This window comes from Nannospalax galili, unplaced genomic scaffold, assembly GCF_000622305.1.
Source record: "Nannospalax galili isolate Female #2095 unplaced genomic scaffold, S.galili_v1.0 scaffold89, whole genome shotgun sequence".
NCBI classification, from domain to species: Eukaryota; Metazoa; Chordata; class Mammalia; order Rodentia; family Spalacidae; genus Nannospalax; species Nannospalax galili.
In genome coordinates this window covers 197,988-221,698 of record NW_008359211.1, presented here as the reverse complement: position 1 = coordinate 221,698, position 23,711 = coordinate 197,988, and the positions used below count along the sequence as shown (strand labels likewise).

Genomic DNA, 23,711 nt, shown 5'->3' with positions numbered 1-23,711 from the left:
TTGTGCCGCCGCGTGCAGGCGGTGGGGGCCGGGGCGGGCGGGGGAAGCGGGGGAGGGAGCACCCGGTCAGGACCCTCGGGCTGCAGAGTCCGGTGCCCGCCGGCCCGAGTCCAGGGGCAGCAGCGGGGGTCGGGGCTCGCGGTCTCTCTCTGGAGCGCAGAGAAGAGTCTGCAAGAGTTGGGGCTGCAGACGCGTTGATAGATGGGGTCGCCGACTGGAGCGTGTCTGACAGCGCAGGCTCCCGCCGCGGACTGGCCGGCGCCGGCCCTGGGGCTGGGGACATGCTGGGCTCTGCCCGGCGTCTGCAAACACCCGGCTTCCTGCAGATCCGCAGCTGGTTGGCAGCGCGCTAGGAGCACGCGTGGGCTTCTCCTGGAGGCAGCTAGCTGCGTGCTTGCTGTCCTTTAGGGTCTCTAGCATTGTGTGAGAGATGGGGGACACAGTCGGCGGGATGACTAGCAGACAGGCAGTGGGGAAGCGTTGTGTAAGATGTTCCTGGGGCCAGGACATTGGCACGGCTGTCACACAACTACCCAGCAAGGCCGCCTGGCCGGGGTGTTCCCACTCCAGCACCACCATCCCTATTCACCATCCACTCTGTCTCCAACGGACTGCATCCAGTGAGCCCCATGACACTGCATGCTTGTTTGAGGTGCAGGCTTGCCCCTGTCTTTACCTGTTGTCTCCGTGGGTTGTTTCAGGCCGTCTTCCCCAGTCACAGTTACATTTCTGAGAGCCTGGAATTGTATGCATAGTCAGGATCCACAAAGTGGTTTGCCTTGAAGGTGAAGAGCAGAGTGAAATGCGTGTGTGTATCGGATCCTGGGTGTAGGGCAGCCTCTTGGCATGTTGAGAGAGCCAGGGATCAAGGGTGGAGGAAAAGCTAAGGTCTGGTAGAGAAACTGATGTAAGCTCCGGATTAGGGAAGAGGGTGGTAAGGGAGTGCAAAGAAGTCTGAATAATTCTGGCCTGGGTGGGAGAATTTTTTTTTTTTCCAAGGAGATCCTCCTGCCTTAATTTCTTGAGTGCTGGAATTACAGGTGTGCATCCCCAATACCCAACCTAAGTAGAGGATTCTAAAGGAGGAAATTAAAAATTCAGTCCCCCTCTTCAGCCCAGCTCCTAAATGTCTCAGCATAGTCTGAGAGCCTGCCAATTCACCGGTTTGTACTTTGAGTCAAATAAGAGTCCCTTTCTCTTCTCCCTCTGGTCATTTATTCAACCCTGACATTCCAAGGCTGTTCAGCCCTACCCTTCCTCACATCCGGGATTTGCTGTCAGAGCATCGGCTCAGTTTGATAGGCTCTGGATCCGACTTTATTTGAACCTCTGTAGTGGCCTGGGGCTCCTGAGAGGAAGATGTATGTAGTTTGGCGAGGGCTAGGGCCTGCACACTTAGAAGCCACCCCCAGTCTCACTCACCCCGGAAACTTTGCGCCTTCTCAGTCCTCAGAGCTTAGTTAACAAATCAGCTGCTTGCTGGGCTTCCACTGTGCTCCCTTGATGAGCAGATTTGTGCCACCTGGGAAGGAGTTAAAAATGCAAAATTCCAGGCCCTGTGCCAGATCTGCCAAACTAGAACAGGATGGGAAGCCGGGCAGTGATGTTTCTGTAGCCCTGCACTCCTGGTCATGTGATGCATGTTTGAGAATTCCTGGTCCTGATGCTACTGCTTAGCCCTGCAAGTCCTCCAGCTGAGAAGCAGGTCTTTTCCCTTCCAGTCTCCATTCTTTCCTTGACCATTTTCTTGGTCCCTTAGAAAGACATTAAGAATAATGGCAAATTCATCCGATGTTTCTTTATTGAGTATCTATTTTACTGGGCCCAGAAAGGAATAAAGTAAATAAATTAAAAAGCCATTACCCCAGTTCTCAAAGAGTTAAAAGCAGAGCAAGCAGAGCAGTAACACGATGTGATGATCTTGGTGATAGCTGCACTTGGAGCACAGAGCCAGGATGATCACCTCTAAGGGAGGTAAAGAATCAGGAGCAGGATGTGGTGAGAGGAAGAAGTCTATAGAGGACAAGGCAGCCCAGGGAAGAGGGTTTCTAGTTGTAGCAAACCAGTGCCAGCAGAGGAAAGTGAAAGGGTCCAGCTGCCCTGCAAGTCCAATGTGTGCCTAAGCAGAGTCTATCCAGCAGCACTTGGGTGGACATAGGTTCCAGCGGGACGCCCAGCCCGAAGCTGATGGAAGGTAATGCTATGCTAATACTAACAACATAAGCTTCTTGGATCTGGCTGAGGTCAGTGGCTAAGAATAAGGGACTGCAATACTGTAATCTGGATTAACTGTGGCACCTCCCTTTTTGCCAGAGTTCAGGAATCTTTCTAGGAGAATAAAGTTGCGGATTTTCCAGGGTAGGGAGACACAGAGTCATGTGGCTGAGGGTTTGCTGGGAGTGTGAACTAGGAGACCCAGGTCATAGGCAAAGGATGTTCTGGGTAGGGACCATCAAACGGAAAACTGCAGAAATCTGGAGATGGCGGCTATTGGAACACAGATAGAGAACATATTGTCCAAAAGGCAGGGAGGGGGGCATGCAGGGGGGATGTGTGCTGCAGAGATGGAATGCCTAGAAACCAAAACTGTCAAGGCATAGAAATAGGGCCTCAGAGCCACAGTGCTGAACAGTGCCAAAGAGCACTGCCCTCATAATCTATGGGAGTAAACCCTATAGAGTCACTGCATGCTGACCCTAGGGGATCTGTGGCCTAAGGACACCAGGGCCTTATCTAGATCACAGCATCCCTGGGAACTCAGGTCTCAAAGCATGTTAAGTCCCAAGAGAAAAGGGCATTTCAGTGCTTGGGTTTTTGTTTAGTTAGATCCCAGCTCCAGGCTTTCTCCTGAAAATTCTAAGAGTACACAGAATGGCCTTATCAGCTGAACCTCCTTGGAAGGTCTGGAACTCATGCCTGGACTCTGATAGGTCCTTGGGAGGACCAAGTGGCCTCATCAGATAGAAGCCCAGCAGTGCATATTTGGGCTCCATGTGACTTATGGTAGTCTTAGGGACACATTTGCTTGGACATAACATCAGATAGTTGGCTTCCTTACATGACCACTCTGTAAAGTACCAAGATATAAGGTGGGTCTGGGAAACCTTAGAACCCACAGGAACCAGGCAGGTAACATAAATGTGTAAGGCCCTTGCATAGGCTACAAAATGGCACAGCAGGGTCCACAGCTAAACCCACCTAAAGGAAGTCAGTTATTTTGAAACTGGTATTCACCAAAAAAAACACCCCTGGGGCCTAGCTGTAGTATTTTCCCCCCTGTAAAAGGAAAAAAACAAGCTGGGTATGGTGGTTCAGGCCTTTAATCCCAACACTCAGGAGGCAGAGGCAGGTGGATCTCTGTGAGTTCAAGGCCAGCCTGGTCTATATAGCCAGTTCAGGCCGGGTGGAGCTACAGGGAGACACTGTTTCAAAAAAAAACCAAAAAAAAAAAAAAAAAAAAAAGTTCAAACTGAGGCGGGGAGGGAGGGACAATGGGTGTTATAATGTCTGCTTATGCTGGGGGATCTGTAGAGAGACTTTTTAAGTGCTAGGAACCCTTCCTTAGGCCAAACTGATAGTGACTGCTGGTTAGGAGACCTTAATCTCAAACACAAAATAGGGCAGAGGGCAATACTCTGAGTGAGGTTCTACTTTCCTGTCCAAAAACTGAGAGTGTTGGGTGACTAGTTCAGGTCATGCCTGGCTTATAGTGCTCTTTGCCCAGGGCGATTCAACTCTGTCCTACAATTTATTTTTATATAAATATTTACAGAGCAAATCCAGAGACTGTTGGGGAAAATAATGGGAAAGGAATCCTAGGCTTCCCAGGTTAAACTGCCTGCCCTTCTGCAGGAAATAGAAGACCCAAATCCAGAAACTGGAGACCTTTGCTCCTTCACACATCATCATAGTTAACTTTAATTGTCAGCTGGACACTGCCTAGAGTCATCTGAGAGCCTCCATTGAGGAATTGCCTAGAGCCAATTCATCAGGGGTGTGGAGGAGGCTGTCTTGATTATTAATTGATGTAGGAGCACCCAGCCCACTATGGGCAACCCCATTCCCTGGACAGGTGGTCCTGGGCTGTATGAAACTAGCTAAACAATGTGCCCCAAAGCGAGCTCAGCAGGCGGCCTTTCTCCATAGTTTCTGCTTTGAGTTCTTGCTCAACTTCCTGCCCTGAGTTCCCTTGGTGAGGGACTGTGAACGCAAAGCATAAGCCAAAGAAATCCTTTCCTCCTCTATATCGCCTTTGGTCAGTGTTTCATCATAGCAACAGAAAGGACACCAGAACACAACTCCTGCGTGCTACTCCCAGGGAAAGCTTAGTGTTCATGAAAAGGGGAGGGGCCGACACACCTGCCCTCTAAAGAAGGTCAAGTTTAGTTTCACAGAACCAACTAAGGATAGGAAGACAGTCTGCTTTTGTGTGCCCACGGGAACTCACCATCCTTCCCACCTAGACTCTCACCACCCAGCCTTCCCCAAACCACATGAGAGGCCTTACTTACTTCCTTTCCAGACCAGACACTACCAAGGCCACAGCCCTGACCTAGGAACCAATGCTTGAAATTAAAATGTCTTGGGTTGAAGAGATAACTAGGAAAATGAAAAAAAAAAAAAAAAAATAGGATTTTGGATTCTGTTAAGTTACAACCCTCTACCCCACATTCCCTTGAGTGGCTACTGACATTGTGTTACATGAGAACTTTGGACTGTACAGAGGTTTTTTGGTTTTTTTTTTTTTTTTTTTTTCAATCCCCAGCAGCTAATCTGAAGTTCATGTTAGTTTTGAGGACAGAGTGTGTTTTCATAAGTTAAAGTCATAAATAAATAGTCCTGGCAAATTACATGGTCCAAATATCTGTAGCCTGGGCCCTAAAATGCTGGGATAAGTACTGATCCCTCAGGGTACACTAATGGGCCCCTGGATGGTCAGGGAAGACACCAGTGTTCCCTATCCCTGAGGGGATGATTAAGAGTCAGAAAGAATCTGGTTTCAAATCCTAGTACTGCTCCTTCTAGTTGCATGACCTTGAACAAGTGGCTTAACTTCCGCAGCAGCCTGGCTTCTTCAGGTATGAACTAGGGATGGCCTTGGCCCCTGCCCCTTAGGGGGTTGTGATGTGGTGATGCCTGTGAATGACAGGAGCACATCACAACTGGCAATTACAGAGTACCTACTAAGCATTATCTGTAGCAAACAAAAGGGTAAGAACCATACTGTACCCTCTCTTAAACTCCCAGACACATGGTCCATGCTTTCCTCTCAGTGTGTGACTCCTTTTAGGTATTTGTCTGTGGTAAATTTATCTTAGCTCAAGAATCTGGGTCTTTTAATCTCCAGTTACCTACTCAGAACAAAAGTAGAACTGGAGGGGGCTGGAGAAAGAGAAATGACTCACGGGTTAAAAGCGCTGGCTACTCTTGCAGAGGACCCTGGTTGTGTTCCCAGCACCCACATGGCAGCTCACCAAGTGCCTGGAACTCCAGTTCGAGGGGATCTGATGCCCTCTCTGGTCTCTGAGGGGTCCTGCATACACATGGCACATGTAAACTTACATAGGCACACACACATATGCACATAAATAAATCCTTAAAAAAAAATAGAACTAAGCTAGCCAGCCTGGTGGCACATACCTTTAATCCCAGCACTTGGGAGGCAGAGGCAAGTGGAGTTCTGTGAGTTTGAGGCCAGCCTGGTCTGCATAGCAAGTTCCAGGCCAGCTGGGGATACAGGGAGACCTTGTCTCAAAAAAAAAAGAACTAGAGAATGAAAGAACTCCAGTGTCTACTTGTTGCTGCCGAAGGGGACCCATATTTGCTGCCTGCATCATCCTGAAACCCATCACCACTTTCAGCACCATGTCTGGCTTGTGGCCCTTGAAGCCTTTCCTTTCCACCGTCTGCTCCCAGGTACCACTGCTGCCTTCCTACCCACCTCATGTGCCCCTGTCATGTTGCTGGTCTCCTGCTTCCTGTCTGTCCACTTCCTCAGGCAGGTTTCCAATGACAAAAGAAAACTGCCCAGCCATAACCTCTGGCCACAGGACAGAGGAGTGGCACTGGGGCAGGCCTATAGAAGGACTTGATGAGTGGCAGGCTTATCATCCACAAGGCTCCCCTCACCAGCCATACCTTCTTGCAGGAGCAGGAAGCCACCCACCACCATGAGCAGCACTCTGTCACCCACAGACTTCGACAGCTTGGAGATCCAGGGCCAGTATAGTGACATCAACAACCGCTGGGACCTGCCTGACTCAGATTGGGACAATGACAGCAGTTCAGCCCGCCTCTTTGAGAGGTCCAGAATTAAGGCCCTGGCAGGTAAGGTCAGGGGAGGGTTGAGGAGGTGCTGAGCGTGCTGGTAGAGGCAGGCTTGTGAGCTTGGCAGGGAGAGTCCTTTACTTTTTATAGGAAGACGTCACTTTCTAAGCTGCTGTATTGAAGCTGCTGACCCGGAACATTTGTCAAGCCACCCTGGTCCCCAAATCCAACTCAAGGACAAATATCATGAGCTCTACATTTCCCATCTTCCCTCTCCTCTAGCCTAGAGATGTCAGCCACATTAACCCCAGAAGCACCTAGATGGATAGATCAGCCCCCCTTCCTGGCCTCAGACCTGAGTCACATCTCATGGCCCTTCATTGCTTTGCTGTTTTAGCTGTCACTTCTGTCTCCACCCGCCTCCCTCTTGCCTTCCCCTCCCAACAAGCCTTCCCAGATTTCGACTGTCATTTCCCACACCTGTTCTCCCTCTGGCCTATTTTCCCTGTACCCTCCACCTGCCTCCTGTTACTCTTATTATTTTATCTACCTGTTCCCTGAAGCAGGTTCTCTCCGCCTCTGCCGGATGCTGAGTACTGGTCCACAACCACCCTCCCATTCTCTCTGGGTTTGCTCTCCACCCACCTCAGCCCCTGCCCTCCCCTGCAGCCAGGGCTCTCCCCTTCTCTGCTCTGGGCACCCAAACCCGTCTGACTGGGCCTCCCAGCGTTCTGTTCCGGAGGAGGAGTTGTCATGGCAACAAGAGTGTGGCTGCCATCCGACACCACCAGTGACAGGACTGAGTCACCCACACACACACACACACACACACCCTAAGGCCACCCACCCAGTTTGCCCTTGGTGTCCATCCCACCCTCCTCACTGACCTGCTCATGGCCCAGCCCAGCCTAGCCCAGTGTGAGAGATCATTACTTCCACTTAAAAGATTGTTGTCTTAAATGGGGCAGCTCCTAGCAGAAGAGATTTGGAAGCCTAGGTGATTTTTACAAATGCAGATTCCTAAGCCTCCTCCTCACCCCAACGCAGTGAATTTTAGAACCTTTGGACACATATGGTCCAGAACTCAGAATTTTTAAGAAAATTCCCCAGAAAATTCTTAGCCAAGCAGCAGCCTGACCATCCCCGATGGTAGCCACAGCTTGTTTCTGGAGGTTCCTGGGGTCTTTTTGGGTGGGTCTATAGACTGGCTGGTGAAATATTCATATCAGTGATTCAGCAGTTCAGAGAAGACAGAAGACATGGGGTGTAAAGAATGTTACCTCCTTAGGGGAAGTTTCCCTGGTCCCCTGGTTTTAGACTCATGTGACCGCTAGTACTATCATTGATGTCTGTGTACACAGCACATGCCACCCAGGACTTTCACCGTGTCTACAATGCCAATTGTCACCATGTCTGCATAGGACTCACACCAACCCATGTGGTCATGTCTATGTGTGCATGCTATATGCTACTAGTGATATTGCCAGGTCTAATTCACATGACAGGTACTACCCAGAACTCTTACCATGTCTGTGAACATGCCATGTGCCACCCCGCAGTACTGCTACCATGTTTGAGCATTTGGCACATACTTTCCAATATTATCATAAATTTTGCACACAAGACCTGTGCCAAGCAGGATTCTCCAATGCCAATTGTCACCATGTCTGCATAGGACTCACACCAACCCATGTGGTCATGTCTATGTGTGCATGCTATATGCTACTAGTGATATTGCCAGGTCTAATTCACATGACAGGTACTACCCAGAACTCTTACCATGTCTGTGAACATGCCATGTGCCACCCCGCAGTACTGCTACCATGTTTGAGCATTTGGCACATACTTTCCAATATTATCATAAATTTTGCACACAAGACCTGTGCCAAGCAGGATTCTCTCCCCCCACTCCCTCACACACACACACACACACACACACACACACACACACACAGATTGTGTGTTTAACTCTCCCACTAGGCTGAGTTCCCTTGAAGAGGCTTTGCCTTGTACTGTGCTTCTCAGGAAGTGCAATACTTAACTCTCCATCCAGGCCACAAAAGCAAACACCAGCACACCTGGCTTCTCTTCCAGGATCTCCTTGCTTCCAAGTTTCTTTCTCTACTCCCACAGCTAAGATCAAAGCCCAGGCATCCTGGAGAGAGACCACCCAGAGACACCCAGAGAGGTCTGCTAGCAGCAGACCTTCTGGAAGCAGAAGTTTGCTTTGGGGCCCCCTCTGGCAGATCTTCCCTAGTCTTAGGCAATTAGTGGCAGCTCTCCTGGTGCTGGTCCGCCCCTGCGCCTGCCCCTGCCCCAACCGGCTCCACCTCCTGACTGCCCGCCCCTCCCCCGCAACTGTCCAACCTGTTTGTCTGGAGCTGCGTCGCCTCTCCTCTCAACCAGGTGTGCCCTTCTTGCTGTCTCTGGAGCTCAGGCATCCCATAACTTTTTTCCCACTCCTTGAAACTCCTAGCATCCTTGAAACTACTCCACCCAAGCAGGTACTGAAGACTTTTCCTGGACCCCCAGCAAAAAGGCTCCAGGGACAGGCACTTGCCACCTTGCCCTGGCAGGGGAGCATGGACTCTGGGCTGTGGGCTGTGTAGGAGGCAGCAGGCACCATGAGTGGGAACGGAGTGGGCAGGGTGCACGGAAATGGCCTGAATGGGGCTGGTGAGTCTTACTATGAGGCTGTGGAAGGGTCTCAGAACCCTGGGGGCCTGCTCTCACCAGCTGCCTTCATCAACCCTGCTCAGTATGCCAGTGTGCTGGAAGGACGCTTCAAACAACTCCAAGGTGAGTGCCCCTGAGCGAAGAGGAGCCTGTTGTGCCAGAAGGGACCTGGGGCAGGAGGAGCTAGCAGGGCCCAGGCTGAATGTGACTTAAATGTTTGTGTTGGGAGACAGGGTGATAGAGCTTAGAGAGAATCATTGCAGGTGGCCAGAGACTCCAGGGATGTGGGTGGAATCTCACTGAACAAGACTCTGTGAGGGTCATATGAGAGGTATGACCTTGAGGTTCTCTGCTGGGTACAAAGGTGATGAGGATGGAGGGAGCCTGTGGGTTAACGCCAGCACCTAGGGAGGCAGCAACAGGCTCTCCTGGGCAGCTCACCCTCAGGGTTTGGCCATGCCAGCCCTATTAGGGAAGGAGGGAAAGGGAGTGGGTCAGAGGCCTAGGACCCAGAACTTGTTTGTGCTTTCTTGGGCTTCTGAATGGGTGTGAAGGAAACAACTGTGTATAGAGACTGGGGAGAGGGTTTGCACACACAGGTCTGGAAGATGTCTGAACAGGAGTGATCCTCTTGGCATAAAAAGTACATTTCATGGTGTGGTGTGTTTGGGGATGTTGTGAGTGCCCTGTGATGTTACCCTTTGATGCTTTTGGGTCTTTCTGGCTACTACTCCCCACTTTCAGTCTGCCTGTGTGCCTCACACCAGCATGCCTGGCATCAGGGAGGTCTCCCAGTGGTGTCCAGATGACTTAAGCTGTCTCCAACTCACACAGGGCCTAGAGACCCTAAAAGGGACCAAGTCACTCCAGGTGCCAAAAATGGTGGGGCACATCCCATGTAGTCAAGAGGAGCCCAGGTTTGACACAGGTGAGGTGGTTAGCGATGAGAACAGCAGGAGTAGAGATGGGTGTGTGGCTGTTTTATGGGTGGGGTACACAGGAATGTGAGGTTAAGGGATGAGTCTTTCACATCTCTGAGGTGCTGTGCTGATGGAGACGAATGTGATTCTTTACAGCCTGACCACTTGGGCCGGCTCCTCACATGGAGCTTTCTTGAGAACAACTGGCAGGAATCTTGGCCTCCAAAGTAGTTTACAATACAGTTTACGCCTTTTTGCAATTACAAAGGTTTTTTTGTTTTGTTTTGTTGTTGTTATTGTTGTTTTGGCTTTTTTGAATCTGGGTCTCCCTGTAGCCCCAACTGACCTGGAACTCACTATGCAGACCACGCTGGCCTTGAACTCACAGAGCTCCTCCTGCCTGTACCAAGGCCTGTACCACCACACCCAGCCAGTTACAAAGTTTTTAATTTTCATTTCCCTGTGCAAACTGACAGCATCTCTTGTCAAGAGCTCCCCCTGGGAACCACGCAGCAGGGCCTTGCCCACCCTCTCAGAAGATGGCACTCAACTCTGCCTATACCCCTCCCTTGAACTGCCACATTTTTATTTTATTTATTTTTCTGGTCTTTTTGAGACGGTCCCATTGCAGCCCCAGCTGGCCTGGAACTCACTATGTAGACCAGGCAGGCCTTGAACTCACAGAGATCTGCCTGTCTCTGCCTCCCAAGTGCTGAGACTACAGGTGTGTGCTACCACGCCTGGCTTATTTCTTTTATTAAAAAATAATTTATTTTTATTTTTATTTAACATGTATGGGTGTCTTGCTTGCATGTAAGTCATGCAGTGCTCAAGGAGATCAGAAGAGGGCATCAGATCCCCTGGAACTAGAGTTACAGACAATTGGTAGCCACCATGTGGGTGCTGGGAATTGAACCCAGGTCCTCTGCAAGAGCAGCCCGTACTCTTAACTCTGAGCCATCTCTCCAGCCCAACATTTTTGTTTCTTAATCTTGGGATGTTGGTGTCCTGGGACTGGATCCTCTATAGACAACTGAGCAACCACACCCCAGGATAGAGTGGCCCACCTCTTCTGTACACAACCCCAGGACAGTGAGCTGGCTGAGAGGCTGTTCTACTGGCAAGTCCATTTGCTGACCACCTGGGAAAGCAACCACCATATTTACAGGCCACACCTTCTCCTTTGTCCACAGATGAAAGAAAAAGGCGACACTGCCTTTATCACAGCTGGGAGCCATCACACCAGGCACCTGCTGGATATGTCATACTCAGTGTCTCATTTAATCACCATAGTGACCCATTGAAGTAGAAAGTAATATACCCACCTTACAGATAGAGAAACTGAGGCTCTGATGACTGGAGTAAGCTGCCCAGTCTTACATCATGGAACCTAATTCCAGCCCCTTCCTAGACAGTTTCATCCTTTCTTCTTGAAGCTTTTTTTTTTTTTTTCATTCTTTTTGAGACTGTCTCCCTGTAGCCCCAGCCATCCTGGAACTCACTGTGAGGACCAGGCTGGCCTTGAACTCACCGGGATCTGCCTGCCTCAGCAGTTGCCTTTTTTTATTCTTTACTTTGTTCATGAACTCATTCCAATCTTCATTTTCTAGCTTTATAGGTTACTGATTCTTCTCCAGGCCTTCTCCTACCCCGCCTGTCTCCAGCTGTCTCTTCTACTCCCTCAGGCACCCCTATCCTCCACCCTACCAATTGGTGTTTAGAAGCAGGCATACTGTCCTTAGAGGATAGAAATGACCTCTTGTTACTACTGCAGATGAGCGAGAAGCCGTGCAGAAGAAAACCTTCACCAAGTGGGTGAACTCACACCTGGCCCGGGTGACATGCCGGGTGGGAGACCTGTACAGCGACCTGCGGGACGGGCGCAACCTCCTGAGGCTCCTGGAGGTGCTTTCAGGAGAGACACTGGTGAGCTGGGGTCGTGGAGGGAGGAAAGAGCCTCAGAGACACCCAACAGGACAAGCCACAGGAGGGGGGCCAAGTAGAACTTGGTGGTCCCTCTGCCCAGAGGATGGTCTCATTCCAAGAGGCTTTGCTGCATGGATTTCATAAGACCCGTGCTTTGCAGAGACAGAAACAGTGGCCCCATTGAAAACATTTCTTCTTTTACCCACTCTGGGTGCAGTTAATTCCCTTGGGAATCTTAATCTGCCCAAGCCTTATCTGTAACCTTGCTTGGGCTCCATAGCCTCTGGCCTGGCCCTGGGGCTGTCTCTGTATTCCTAAAGGAGATCATGGGAAGGTGTGTAGCAAGTCACCCAGAAGGCTGGGAGGGGAGGAGAGCTACTGTGCCATGCCTCAGTCCCCTCTGTACCCCACCAGCCAAAGCCCACAAAGGGCCGCATGCGGATTCACTGCCTGGAGAACGTGGACAAAGCACTGCAGTTCCTGAAGGAGCAGAAAGTGCACTTGGAGAACATGGGCTCCCATGACATTGTGGACGGAAACCACCGCCTGACCCTTGGGCTGGTGTGGACCATCATCCTTCGATTCCAGGTACCCTCGAAGTGTTATCCTAGGTGTGAGCTGGCCTGACCAGTTCTATGCCCCACACTGTTGCTGCTGGTCCATGACAAGATAAATGAAAATGGAGCATCTAGAGCCTTCTAGAGCAGTTTGCCTTTGCAACAGTATCCATATTCCTGGTCAGGGGAAAAGTCACTTCTGTGGCAAGTTCCCCAATGCTGGTCATATGTATTAGGACCCAGCCTGGTGTATGAGGGGCTGGAAGGGTTTTTGTTTTTTTGTTATTTGTTTATTTGATCTTTTTGAGAGAGGGTCCCCCTGTAGTCCCAGCTGGCCTGGAACTCTCTGTGTAGCCCAGGCTGGCCTGAAACTCACAGAGATGCAACTGCCTCTGCCTCCCAAGTGCTTGGATTAAAAGTGTGGCCCAGGCTGGAAGTTTTATAAACCAATTTCACTACAGGAGTGGTCTGGCCTCTGTCCTCTTTGTGCTCCCAATGTGCCTGTCCTTCCCCAGTTGGGCTCTCCCCCTTTCAACCCTAAGCAGAGCTCCTTCAGTCCCACCTTTGGAATCCAGCTTTTGGAAGTGTTCACTCATCTCCCCCCATCCCCCACCGGGAAGAACCCACACCCTTTACCCACAGGCATTTATACTCCATTCCTACTCTACATCCCTCAAAAGACCTGACAATATGTGTCACTAGCCCCGGTTGAAAGGACCCTAGGCCCCTGTCCCTTTACCCCTATAACAGTACTCTAAAGAACCATTTCCGATTTTTCTCTGAGTATCTCATGATAATGCCATGGCACATCTAGGTAGTGAAGGCCCTGTTTGCTTCCTTCACAGATCCAAGACATCAGCGTGGAGACAGAAGACAACAAGGAGAAAAAGTCAGCCAAGGACGCCCTGCTGCTGTGGTGCCAGATGAAGACTGCAGGGTGCGCAGGCTTGGGAAGCTGGCCATGGGGGCTGGCCATACCAAGGCTGGAAGGATAGGCTTTGAGCTCCACTACCTGGTCACTGTCCCTGCATCATGGACCAGGGCTCTGTGCCACTCACTGTGTTTTTCTGGTCTCTGTTTGTAGGTATCCCAATGTCAATGTGCACAACTTCACCACCAGTTGGAGAGATGGGCTGGCCTTTAATGCCATCGTGCACAAACACCGGTGAGAAGATGGGGTTAGTGAGTGTATGGGTTAAAGATCCCGGGGCACACAACATAGGACAAGAGAAAGAATGAAAGGAAATACCAGTATTTGGGAAGCAGGAGCAAAAGGATAGCAAGTTCAAGTTCAAGGCCAGCCTGATTTACATAGTGAATTCCAGACCAGCCAAGGCTACATAGCAAGACCTTATCTCAAAACAGAAAGAAAAGAGCCAGGGAAGGGGGCCCACGCCTTTAAGCAGGTGAGTCTCTGTAAGATCTAAGCCAGCCCTGTCTCAACTGTGAGTTCCAGGTCATGGGGATACAGGGAGATCCTGTCTGAAAAGACTGAAAACATAAAAAGAAGAAAAGAGAAAGTGTGGGGAGAGGAGCCAGGATGTGCGGGTGCCATACTTCACAGAGAACTTGTGATAGGAAGCAGGGGGGTAGAATTGGGGTGTTCCTTCTGGACAACATCCATTGGAAACTTGGGGATAAAGATAGGGATGGATTTATCTTTTTCTTTAGGAGATGACATCCTGTGTTCTTGTCTCCTCCGCTACCCGCAGGCCAGACCTCCTGGATTTCGAATCCTTGAAGAAGTGCAATGCACACTACAACCTACAGAATGTTTTCAATCTGGCTGAAAAGGAGCTGGGCCTGACCAAGCTGCTGGATCCTGAAGGTGGGCCAGAGCTCTGCAAAATGGGTAGAGCAGACAGAAGGCAAACTGGTGGTTTCCAGGGAGGACCAGCAGAAGTGGAGGGCTGCAAATAAATGTTCTGGAATTAGGTATAATGATAATGGTACAGCCTTGTGAATGTACCCCACATTGCTGAACTATATACTTTAAAAGGATGAATTTTATGGTAAGAAAGTTATATCTCAAAAAAAAAAAAAGGCCTGGTAATGGGAGGGTTTGCTCTCAAACTCAGGAAAAAGAGGGTTTAGAGTTTAAAGCACAACTTTGCGCCATATGTACCCCACATTGCTGAACTATATACTTTAAAAGGATGAATTTTATGGTAAGAAAGTTATATCTCAAAAAAAAAAAAAGTGCCTGGTAATGGTAGGTTATGCTCTAACACTCAGGAAATAGAGGATTAAGAGTTTAAAGCCAGCCTTGGCTACATAGCAAGTTTGAGGCCAGCCTTGGCTCCATGAGGCCTCAAAACAAACAAAATTGTAGAAAAAAAGGGAGCCCTGCCTCAGAAAGAGCCCTAGGTTCTGGGTTCCGTCCCAGCCCAGCCCACCTGTATGACTTAGAGCCAGGCACTTAGCCTGGCTTAGTTTCCTCATCTCTAAAGTGAGAAGTATAGGGCTGGGAATGAAACTCAGAGGTGGCGTTGCCTCGTGTGCATAAGGCTCTGGGTCCAATTCCGGGCACCACAAAATTAAATACTTTTTTTAAAGCAAATAAAATGAGAGGACTGGGCCACATGGTCTGAGGGCCTCCTGTATTCTAAAATTCTAGGGTTCTAAATTAAGCTACACAGCCTTGGTTTCACCAAGCACTAGCCAATGGTCAGCTGTCCCTGTTGACTGGCTTCCATGGTACTAAGATCAGTAACGGCCCCTGGGCTCTTGACATCCTCTAATTATCCTCACAACACCCATTTGAAATCAGTACCATTATTATCCTGGGTTTATGGAAGAGATGGGGCCTATAAAGGTCAAGTGATTGGCTCAAGGTCATATTCAGGTTCAACCTGGCTCCAGAGCCTGTTTCCTCAGCTGCTTCTGCAGAGCAGAGCAGTCTGGGTGCAGCCGGAAAAGGGCGGAGAGCAGGGCCACGTGCCTCTGTCAGAAGCGATCCTTCTTAACCATGTGGAGCTCAGTCACTTTCCCTCCACTTTTCATCCCTCTTGTAGACTCACTGTGGTGCCCTCTTGGTTGAGAATGGCAGGCATGGCATTAAGCTGCCACTCAGAATGTCTTGGCTACTTAAAAGTAGGCTTAGTACAAAGTTCCTTGGAGAACATTTGAGGATGGCTTGAGTAACACAGGAGTAAAGCAAACTTTCTTGTGACTTTATAAGGTGACTGCAGGAGCATCTCCTTGCCTGGGTGTTTTAAAAGCTTTGAGGGGTCCCAGTCCTGCCTTTGGGAGGGGGTGATATCTGGCCTAATGCAGATAGCCCAGGGTTTCAAGTCGTCATCAGCCTTGGTGGAAGGTGTTTGGACTTGAAGGATACTTACCTCCTTGGGTGCGCCCATGGCTAAGCTTTGGGACCCTGATTGAAAACAGCAGTGACCATCACACCCAGCTTCATGAGGCTTAGCTCCAAGCTTTTGTCCCACTATCCCTGAATCCATTGATTTCTTAAAACATATTTCCAGCTTCTATGAGTCCTTTCTGGAAAGCAAGTTTCTGATGTCTGTCTGACCTGAGTGGTCCTTTTTCTCAGATGTGAATGTGGATCAACCAGATGAGAAATCGATCATTACTTATGTGGCCACCTACTACCACTACTTCTCGAAGATGAAGGCCCTGGCTGTGGAAGGCAAAAGAATTGGCAAGGTACCCCCACCATGAGACAGTAGGCAAAAGCGCCAGAGGAGGCCTGGCCTAGGTCTTATTCCCCTAATATGGCGAGCAGGGTGGAGCCATAGCCCTGGGCAGACACCCACATCCCTGTCTCCTGTCCCACAGGTCCTGGACCACGCCATGGAAGCAGAGCACCTGGTGGAGAAGTATGAATCCCTGGCCTCTGAACTGCTGCAGTGGATTGAGCAAACAATTGTGACCCTCAATGACCGGCAGTTGGCCAACTCCCTGAGTGGGGTCCAGAACCAGCTGCAGTCCTTCAACTCCTACCGCACCGTAGAGAAGCCACCCAAGTAGGTGTCCCCAGGTCACACCCTACCAGAGCATGCCTTCCCATGAGGAAGAAAGCCTAAATGAGGGTAACCTTTTGGGAGGGACATTTGGCAGTACAGAAATGCAGCCAGCCAGGGCCCATTTCCCTCAAGTCAAAGTGCCGAAAGCATCCAAACAGCACAGTTGCTCCGAGATACATTTTCTTATGACTAGCCTTTTTTTTGTCTTTCTGAGACAGGGTCTTCCTGTAGCCTCAGCTGGCCTGGAACTCGCTATGTAGACCAGGCTGGCCTTGAACTCAGAGATCTGCTGGGATTAAAGGTGTGCGCCACCACGCCCGGCCTGACTAGCCATTTTTAAAAACTACACCGTGGAAGAATGACTACCATGGCGTGTCAAGTTGGTATAATTCATCTGATAAAATTTCTAGTTGCAAGTCAAGTGTGGTGGCTCATACCTGTAAACCCCAAGACTTGAGATTCTGAGGCAGGAGGATATCATGAGTTTGAGGCCAGCCCAGGCTACATAGTGAGTTCCATCCTGGGTAAGAGTAAGACCCTGTCTCAAAAAAAAAAAAAAAAATTACTGGTGAGGGTCTTACAGCACTGCAGTCCCAGAGGGTATAGAACAGGCAGGACTGGACCAGCAGGCAGGTTAGCAGCTGGTAATATAGTGTGGCTAATAGCATTGCCAAGTTCTTACTACTTTTAGCAATGAACTATTAACAGTTCTATATAGCACAGACTGAAGTGTGTGTGTGAGAGAGAGAGAGGGAGAGAGAGAGAGATCAATCCAGCTCTTTTAGAGTTAATATGTGTTAGCTCCAAAACTAATATTCATCCAGAAAACTATTCCTATACAGCCATGGGATGATTCAGAGTGTGCCCTTTGCATGAAAATACTTTTCTGGGCATTCAACAAGAGATGTATTCTCAAGAATGCTTCCCAACATGACTTTTGTAAAAGAAAATAAGTCAGGACTAGAGAGATAGCTCAACAGTTAGGAACATTTGCTGCTCTTGCAGAGGACCTAGGTTCAGTTCCCAGCACCCAGATGGCAGATCACAACCATCTGTAACTCCAGTGCCAGAGGAACTAATACCTTCTTCTGGCCTCTGCAGGCATTGCATAATACAGGTGCACTTACGTACATGCAGGCAAAACATTCATACACATAAATAAAAATAAACCTTTTCTTAAAAAAGGACTACTGGGACTAGAGATGGCTCAGCAGTTAAGAGCACTGGCTGCTCTTGCAGAGGACCTGTGTTCATTTTCCAGCATCCAATTGGCAGCTAACAACCATTTAAAACTCCAGCTCCAGGGAATCTGACACTCTCTTCTGACCTTTGCAGGCATTGCACAACACGGGTGCACTTACACCCATGCAGGCATTACACTCATACACATAAAATAAAAATAATGAATAAAATATTTAAAAAATAAAAACTTAAAATTTAAAAAAAGGAATAATAAGTCATGAGGTAGCCACCAAAAATAGCATCAAAGAAACATGTTTGTGACATGAAAAGATAGTCACAGTTTGAAGAGATAGGCTGCAAGAGTTCTTGATAGGCCACAGAGAACAAGTGATAAGCATCCAGGTTTAAAGTGCCCCAGTTCAAATCCCAGCTCTGCCACTGAGCAGTGGTGTGTTTTGGACACCTCACATAGCATTTCTGCATTTTAGTTTTCTCATCTGGAAAATGGGGATAATGAGGGAATGCAAACGATGAGGCGATGTAATCTGTGTGTGTTCTAGTGCTGAGAAGAGCTGAGCATTGCCTGGGTCGCAACAGTTGAGTTCTTGATCATTGAACTGCAGTTATATGGGATCCCCATTTATGTGAGACAGAAATCAGCACATCCATGCAAAAGGGCAACAGCTGTCATCGTTTCTGTGGGGCTTTTGGTTGCTTTAAAATGATATTCTTGCCAGGCGTGGTGGTGCACACCTTTAATCCCAGCACTCGGGAGGCAGAGGCAGGCGAATCTTTGTGAGTTCGAGGTCAGCCTGGTCCACATAGTAAGTTCCAGGACAGCTGGGGCTACAGGGAGACCCTGTCTCAAAAAGACCAAAAAAAAAAAAAAAAAAAATGATATTCTTGTTGGGCCTGCAGTTGCAGGTTTATAATCTGAGCTCTTCTGGAAGCTGAGACAGGAAGATCACAAGTTTAAGGTCTGTCTGAAGTGTAGAGTGAGTTCAAGGCCAGCCTGGGCAACTTAGTGGGACTCTGTATCAAAATAGAAAGTTTTAGTTTGTTTGTTTTTGTCTTTTTGAGACAAGGTCTCTATGTAGCCCCAGCTGGCCTGGAATTCAGAGATCCACCTGCCTCTGCTGGGATTAAAGGTGTGCACCACCACATCTGGCCCAAAATAGAGCTTTTTTGAAAAAAGAGCTGGAGATACATTTCTGTGGTAGAGCATTTGTTTAGCATGAGTGAGGCCCTGGTTCCCATTCCCAGTATTGCAATAAAGAAAGAAAATGAAGTTCTTGACCCAAGCAGAGAGACACACTCCTAGCATCTCGGCACTCCAAAGGGAGAGGCAGAAGACTCATGAGTACAAGGCTAGCCTGGACTACATAACAAGACCGTTTTCCAAAACAAGAGGAAAAGAGTGTTCTTTTGCTTTGTCAATGTGTTTTGACTTTCACACAAAAAATCATGTGTTGTGGTTATGAGAAATGCAACATGGGACACTCTGTGCTGTAGACTCAACCTTGGGCCCCTCACAGCTTTGCCTCTAATCCCGACTTGGCTTCTGCTTCAGGTTCACGGAGAAAGGGAACTTGGAGGTGCTGCTCTTCACCATCCAGAGCAAGCTGCGGGCCAACAACCAGAAGGTCTACACACCCCGTGAGGGCCGGCTCATCTCCGACATCAACAAGGTCCGGGGCCTCCCTTGACATCTGGAGGTGGCCATCTCCACAGTCCTTGGCCTGGACACCTTTCATATGTCCATGACCTGGGTCTTTCTAGATCTCCTCCAAGCCCTACTACCCTAAGTAGATGCTCACCCCCACTGCCCACACCCCCAAATGTGATTCTGGTGTCCTTTGTGCCTGTGAGCCCTCCAGTCAGGGCCCGTTAAGAAACTAACTCTCGGGGCTGGAGAGATGGCTCAGAGGTTAAGAACACTGACTGTTCTTGCAGAAGACCCAGGTTTGAATCCCAGCACCCACATGGCAGCTAACAACTGTCCATAACTCCAGTTCCAGGGGATCTGACAACCTCTTCTGTCCTCCGTGGGCACTGCATGATACGGGTACACTTACCTACATGCAGGCAATACATGCATACACATAAAATAAATAAAAAATAGTATGTTCAGCCTGTCCCCATCTCACCATCTCACCTTCTATTTCGTGTTCTCATAACCAGGATTATAAGATTAATGAAAGTAGACTGAGGTTCATCCACAGTCCTGCCACTGTAAACAAATGACCTCAGACTGCTTCTGGAAAGCAGTTATGTGGCCTCACAGCTTCCCTGGCACCTCCCCTTTTCCTCATACTTCCACTCACCGGATCCACCAGACCCAGCTTCTGAGGGACTTTCCTGGGCCCGGCCCTGCTGACCCACTCTACCTGGGCCCTACCACACAGGCCTGGGAGCGGCTGGAGAAAGCTGAGCACGAGCGTGAGCTGGCCCTGCGCACGGAGCTGATACGCCAGGAGAAGCTGGAGCAACTGGCTGCCCGTTTCGACCGAAAGGCCGCCATGCGGGAAACCTGGCTCAGCGAGAACCAACGACTAGTGTCCCAGGTAGGACCCAGGCTCCAGGGATATCCAGCTAGTGGAGAAAAGTGCAAGAGAGACAGTAGCAGGGGAGGGACGCTGCAGGGTGGGGAGATGAGGAAACATGGTCTCTGTCATGTAAGTAGAAAGACCAGAAAACCCAGGATCTGGGCACCCAAGACTTCCAAGAGAAAGGACAGAGTGGGATGGAGGGGACAGAGAGCCGCTACATGAAGCTGACATCCGGCAGCCAGCATACTCTGGGGCTTAAGGAGAGCACGCAGAGGTGCTGTCCCCGAGCTTCCCTTCCCTGCCTCCACCATAGGACAACTTTGGGCTGGAGCTGGCAGCAGTCGAGGCTGCAGTGCGGAAGCATGAAGCTATTGAGACAGACATCGTGGCCTACAGTGGCCGGGTACAGGCGGTGGATGCTGTGGCCGCAGAACTGGCAGCCGAGCACTACCATGACATCAAGCGCATCGCTGCGCGGCAGCACAACGTGGCTCGGCTCTGGGACTTCCTGCGGGAGATGGTGGCTGCCCGCCGAGAGCGGCTTCTTCTCAACCTGGACCTGCAGAAGGTGTTTCAGGACCTGCTCTACCTCATGGACTGGATGGCAGAGATGAAGGTAGCAGACGTTCATGGCAGGAGTCCTGGGAGTGCAGATGCACTATTCAGCCCATCTCTCATGCAAAGCCAGCCCCTCCTAATGTTGATGGATGAGCAGAGCAGACAGTCTGTGTGGGGCTCCCAACCTAGAGGGAGGAGACCGATTAAAAACCATAGATACCACAGCAAGTGGTCCTAAAGCCAGGGGACACTGGAGCAGGTGGTTGGGAAGGTCTTTCTGAGAGGAGACCATTTGCTCCGAGGCAAGGAGCCAGCCCAGTGAGATCTGAGTAGGTTCTGGTCAGAAGGATAGCAAAGCGAAGACCCTGAGCTGTGCAGGTGGGGCACGTGTGATTGCAGAGGAAGGCCAGACTCAAAGGGGTTGGAGGGGGATGGCCATCTCACTTAAAAGCTACACAGGCCTAGTGAAGGAGTTTGGATTTTATTCAACACAGAGCATTTAGTGTTTTACAGAGTTTCAAGAAAGCAAGAGATGTGATTCTACCTTATATATTTAGAAAGTCCTTTGGGCTGCTATGTGGGGAGCAAGAATGGGAGCAGAGAGACCAGTTAGGGGCTATTGCCATCTTCTGGGTGGGAGGTGGGCTTAAGGGTTGGTCGCTCTGGAAGAGACCGAGAAGGACACTGGGGTGGAACAGTGACAATAGAAGGTTCGAGAGCTGAGAAGAAGAGTCACAGTAAAGATTTCAGGACTGGAATTAGTAAGAAAGCTGTTGCATGGAGAGTGACTGAAGATAAGGAGCCGGGTGTGAAGACAGAACTGGGGTGTCCCTGTGTGTGTGAGTGAGCAGGTATGTAACTAACATGGAGTTATCCAGAGAGGGTGGAAGGTGCAGTAAGGCTGGCATGCTGGTAGCATGTTGGGCAACTCTCAGACGGGCGTTGGCATGCTGCATGTGCCTGGCAGGGCCGACTGCAGTCTCAGGACCTGGGCAAACACCTGGCTGGTGTGGAGGATCTGCTGCAGCTGCACGAGCTGGTGGAGGCAGACATCGCCGTGCAAGCTGAGAGAGTGCGGGCCATCAGCGCCTCTGCCTTGCGTTTCTGCGACCCAGAGAAAGGTGAAAAGGGGGAGGGGGGCTGGAAATAGAGGGACTAGGAAAGGGAACAGGCTCTATCACCTGGGAAAACTTGGGAACAGGATCGCTGATAGGTAGATGACAGGTAACAGCTAGATCCAGGAGGGAAGCCTACCAGGGTGGGCTGAGGGGATTCACAACTGAGGTTGGTTGGGAACAGATAGAGCTCTGGACGTGTCTTGGTTTTTTTCAGAGTACAGACCGTGTGACCCACAGCTGGTGTCAGAGCGGGTGGCCACCCTAGAGCAGAGCTATGAAGCCCTGTGTGAGTTGGCAGCGACTAGGAGGGCCCGTCTGGAAGAGTCCCGGCGCCTCTGGAGGTTCCTGTGGGAGGTGGGCGAGGCTGAGGCCTGGGTGCGGGAGCAGCAGCACCTCCTGGCCTCAGCTGAGACAGGCCGGGACCTGACCGGTGTCCTCCGCCTGCTCAACAAGCACACAGCCCTGCGGGGTGAGATGAGTGGTCGGCTAGGACCCCTGAAGCTCACTCTGGAACAAGGCCAGCAGTTGGTTGCTGAGGGCCACCCTGGAGCCAGCCAGGCCTCAGCCCGTGCAGCAGAGCTCCAGGCCCAGTGGGAGCGGCTGGAGGCCCTGGCTGAGGAGCGAGCCCAGCGGCTAGCACAAGCTGCCAGCCTCTACCAGTTCCAAGCAGATGCAAACGACATGGAGGCCTGGTTGGTGGATGCACTGCGCCTGGTGTCCAGCCCTGAGGTAGGGCATGATGAGTTCTCCACGCAGGCCCTGGCCAGGCAGCACCGGGCCCTCGAGGAGGAGATCCGAGGTCACCGACCTACCCTGGATGCCTTGAAGGAGCAGGCTGCAGCCCTGCCTCCTGCACTGAGCCACACGCCGGAGGTGCAGGGCAGGGTTCCCACTCTGGAGCGGCACTACGAGGAGCTGCAGGCCCGGGCAGGCGAGCGTGCGCGAGCCCTGGAGGCAGCCCTGGCACTCTACACCATGTTAAGCGAGGCTGGGGCCTGTGGACTCTGGGTGGAGGAGAAGGAGCAGTGGCTCAATGGGCTGGCCCTGCCTGAGCGCCTGGAGGACCTGGAGGTGGTGCAGCAAAGGTAGGGCCTGCAGCTTTCTCTGAGATCCATCACTATGTAGCCTTGGCTGGCCTCAAACTCACCATGTAGACCAGGCTGGCCTCGAACCCATGCACCTCTGCCTCCTGAGTACTGATATTAAAGGTGTGCCCCACTGTACCCAACAATATTACTTTTTTAAAAGGATTTGTTTTTATTTATGTGTATGTTTTTGTCTGTCTGTATGTATGCCACATGTGTGGTGTTGGATCCCCTGGAACTGGAGTTACAGGCAGTTGTGAGTTGCCCGACAGATGCTGGGAACCAAACTCAGATCCTCTGGAAAAGCAATACATGCTCTTAATTGCTAAGCCATCTGTACAGCCCCTATAATATTACTTATAAATTATGTATGGGGTTAAAATAGCTGAGGATTGGAAGCTGGGTACGGTGGAGCATGCCTGTGCCTCCACAAGTTTGAGAGCCAGTCTGAGCTATGTAGCAAGTTCCAGGAAAGCCTGGGCTTTGTGAAACAACAAATTTTTAAAATACCTGAGAAGTTAACAATGTTTTATTCAGAGACACTGTTTAAACTCATCAATAGGTTTATTTGTAGAATAATAAACCTTAAAGTCATTTAGAAAAACATTTTTCTCATAGAACTTCAATACCATTGTACACAGAACAAGACCAGTAATTCCTTGATGTCACCTACTATTAGTCTATAATCTAATTTCCTGGCATCTTAACAAATGTATTTTTTTATAGTTTTCAAGATACGCTGTTATAGGATAAGCTTGACACACTATAACCCTTGTACCAAATCCAGTCTGCTGCCCAATTTTCTTTTTTTTTTTTTTTGGTTTTTTAAATAAACAATAATGGGAAACAAACCCCCCCCCCTAATTTTCTCTCATTTTTGGCTTGTCACC

At 50.0% G+C, this 23,711-nt stretch overlaps 2 protein-coding genes across 17 annotated transcripts in view; one reads left to right on the top strand and one right to left on the bottom strand.

Moving 5' to 3' along the window:
* Positions 1-23,711, bottom strand: part of LOC103725603 (RNA-binding protein 14) — a 225,448-nt gene that overhangs the window by 123,713 nt on the left and 78,024 nt on the right. The gene's annotated exons all lie outside the window — the stretch shown is intronic.
* Sptbn2 (spectrin beta, non-erythrocytic 2) overlaps positions 1-23,711 on the top strand; it is a 44,830-nt gene that overhangs the window by 1,745 nt on the left and 19,374 nt on the right. Inside the window, exons 2-14 of one of the 2 annotated variants that reach the window (XM_008822856.3) lie at positions 6,149-6,327; positions 11,638-11,789; positions 12,204-12,377; positions 13,192-13,283; positions 13,431-13,511; positions 14,059-14,174; positions 15,897-16,009; positions 16,142-16,329; positions 19,082-19,199; positions 19,917-20,075; positions 20,374-20,676; positions 21,586-21,739; positions 21,951-22,821. In XM_008822856.3, coding sequence (XP_008821078.1) covers positions 6,171-6,327; positions 11,638-11,789; positions 12,204-12,377; positions 13,192-13,283; positions 13,431-13,511; positions 14,059-14,174; positions 15,897-16,009; positions 16,142-16,329; positions 19,082-19,199; positions 19,917-20,075; positions 20,374-20,676; positions 21,586-21,739; positions 21,951-22,821 — 2,678 coding nt within the window. In that variant the 5' untranslated portion in view covers positions 6,149-6,170. Of the gene's footprint in view, positions 1-6,148; positions 6,328-8,204; positions 9,067-11,637; positions 11,790-12,203; positions 12,378-13,191; positions 13,284-13,430; positions 13,512-14,058; positions 14,175-15,896; positions 16,010-16,141; positions 16,330-19,081; positions 19,200-19,916; positions 20,076-20,373; positions 20,677-21,585; positions 21,740-21,950; positions 22,822-23,711 lie in introns of those variants that run through there. The other variant, XM_029558535.1, reaches the window with a different exon arrangement.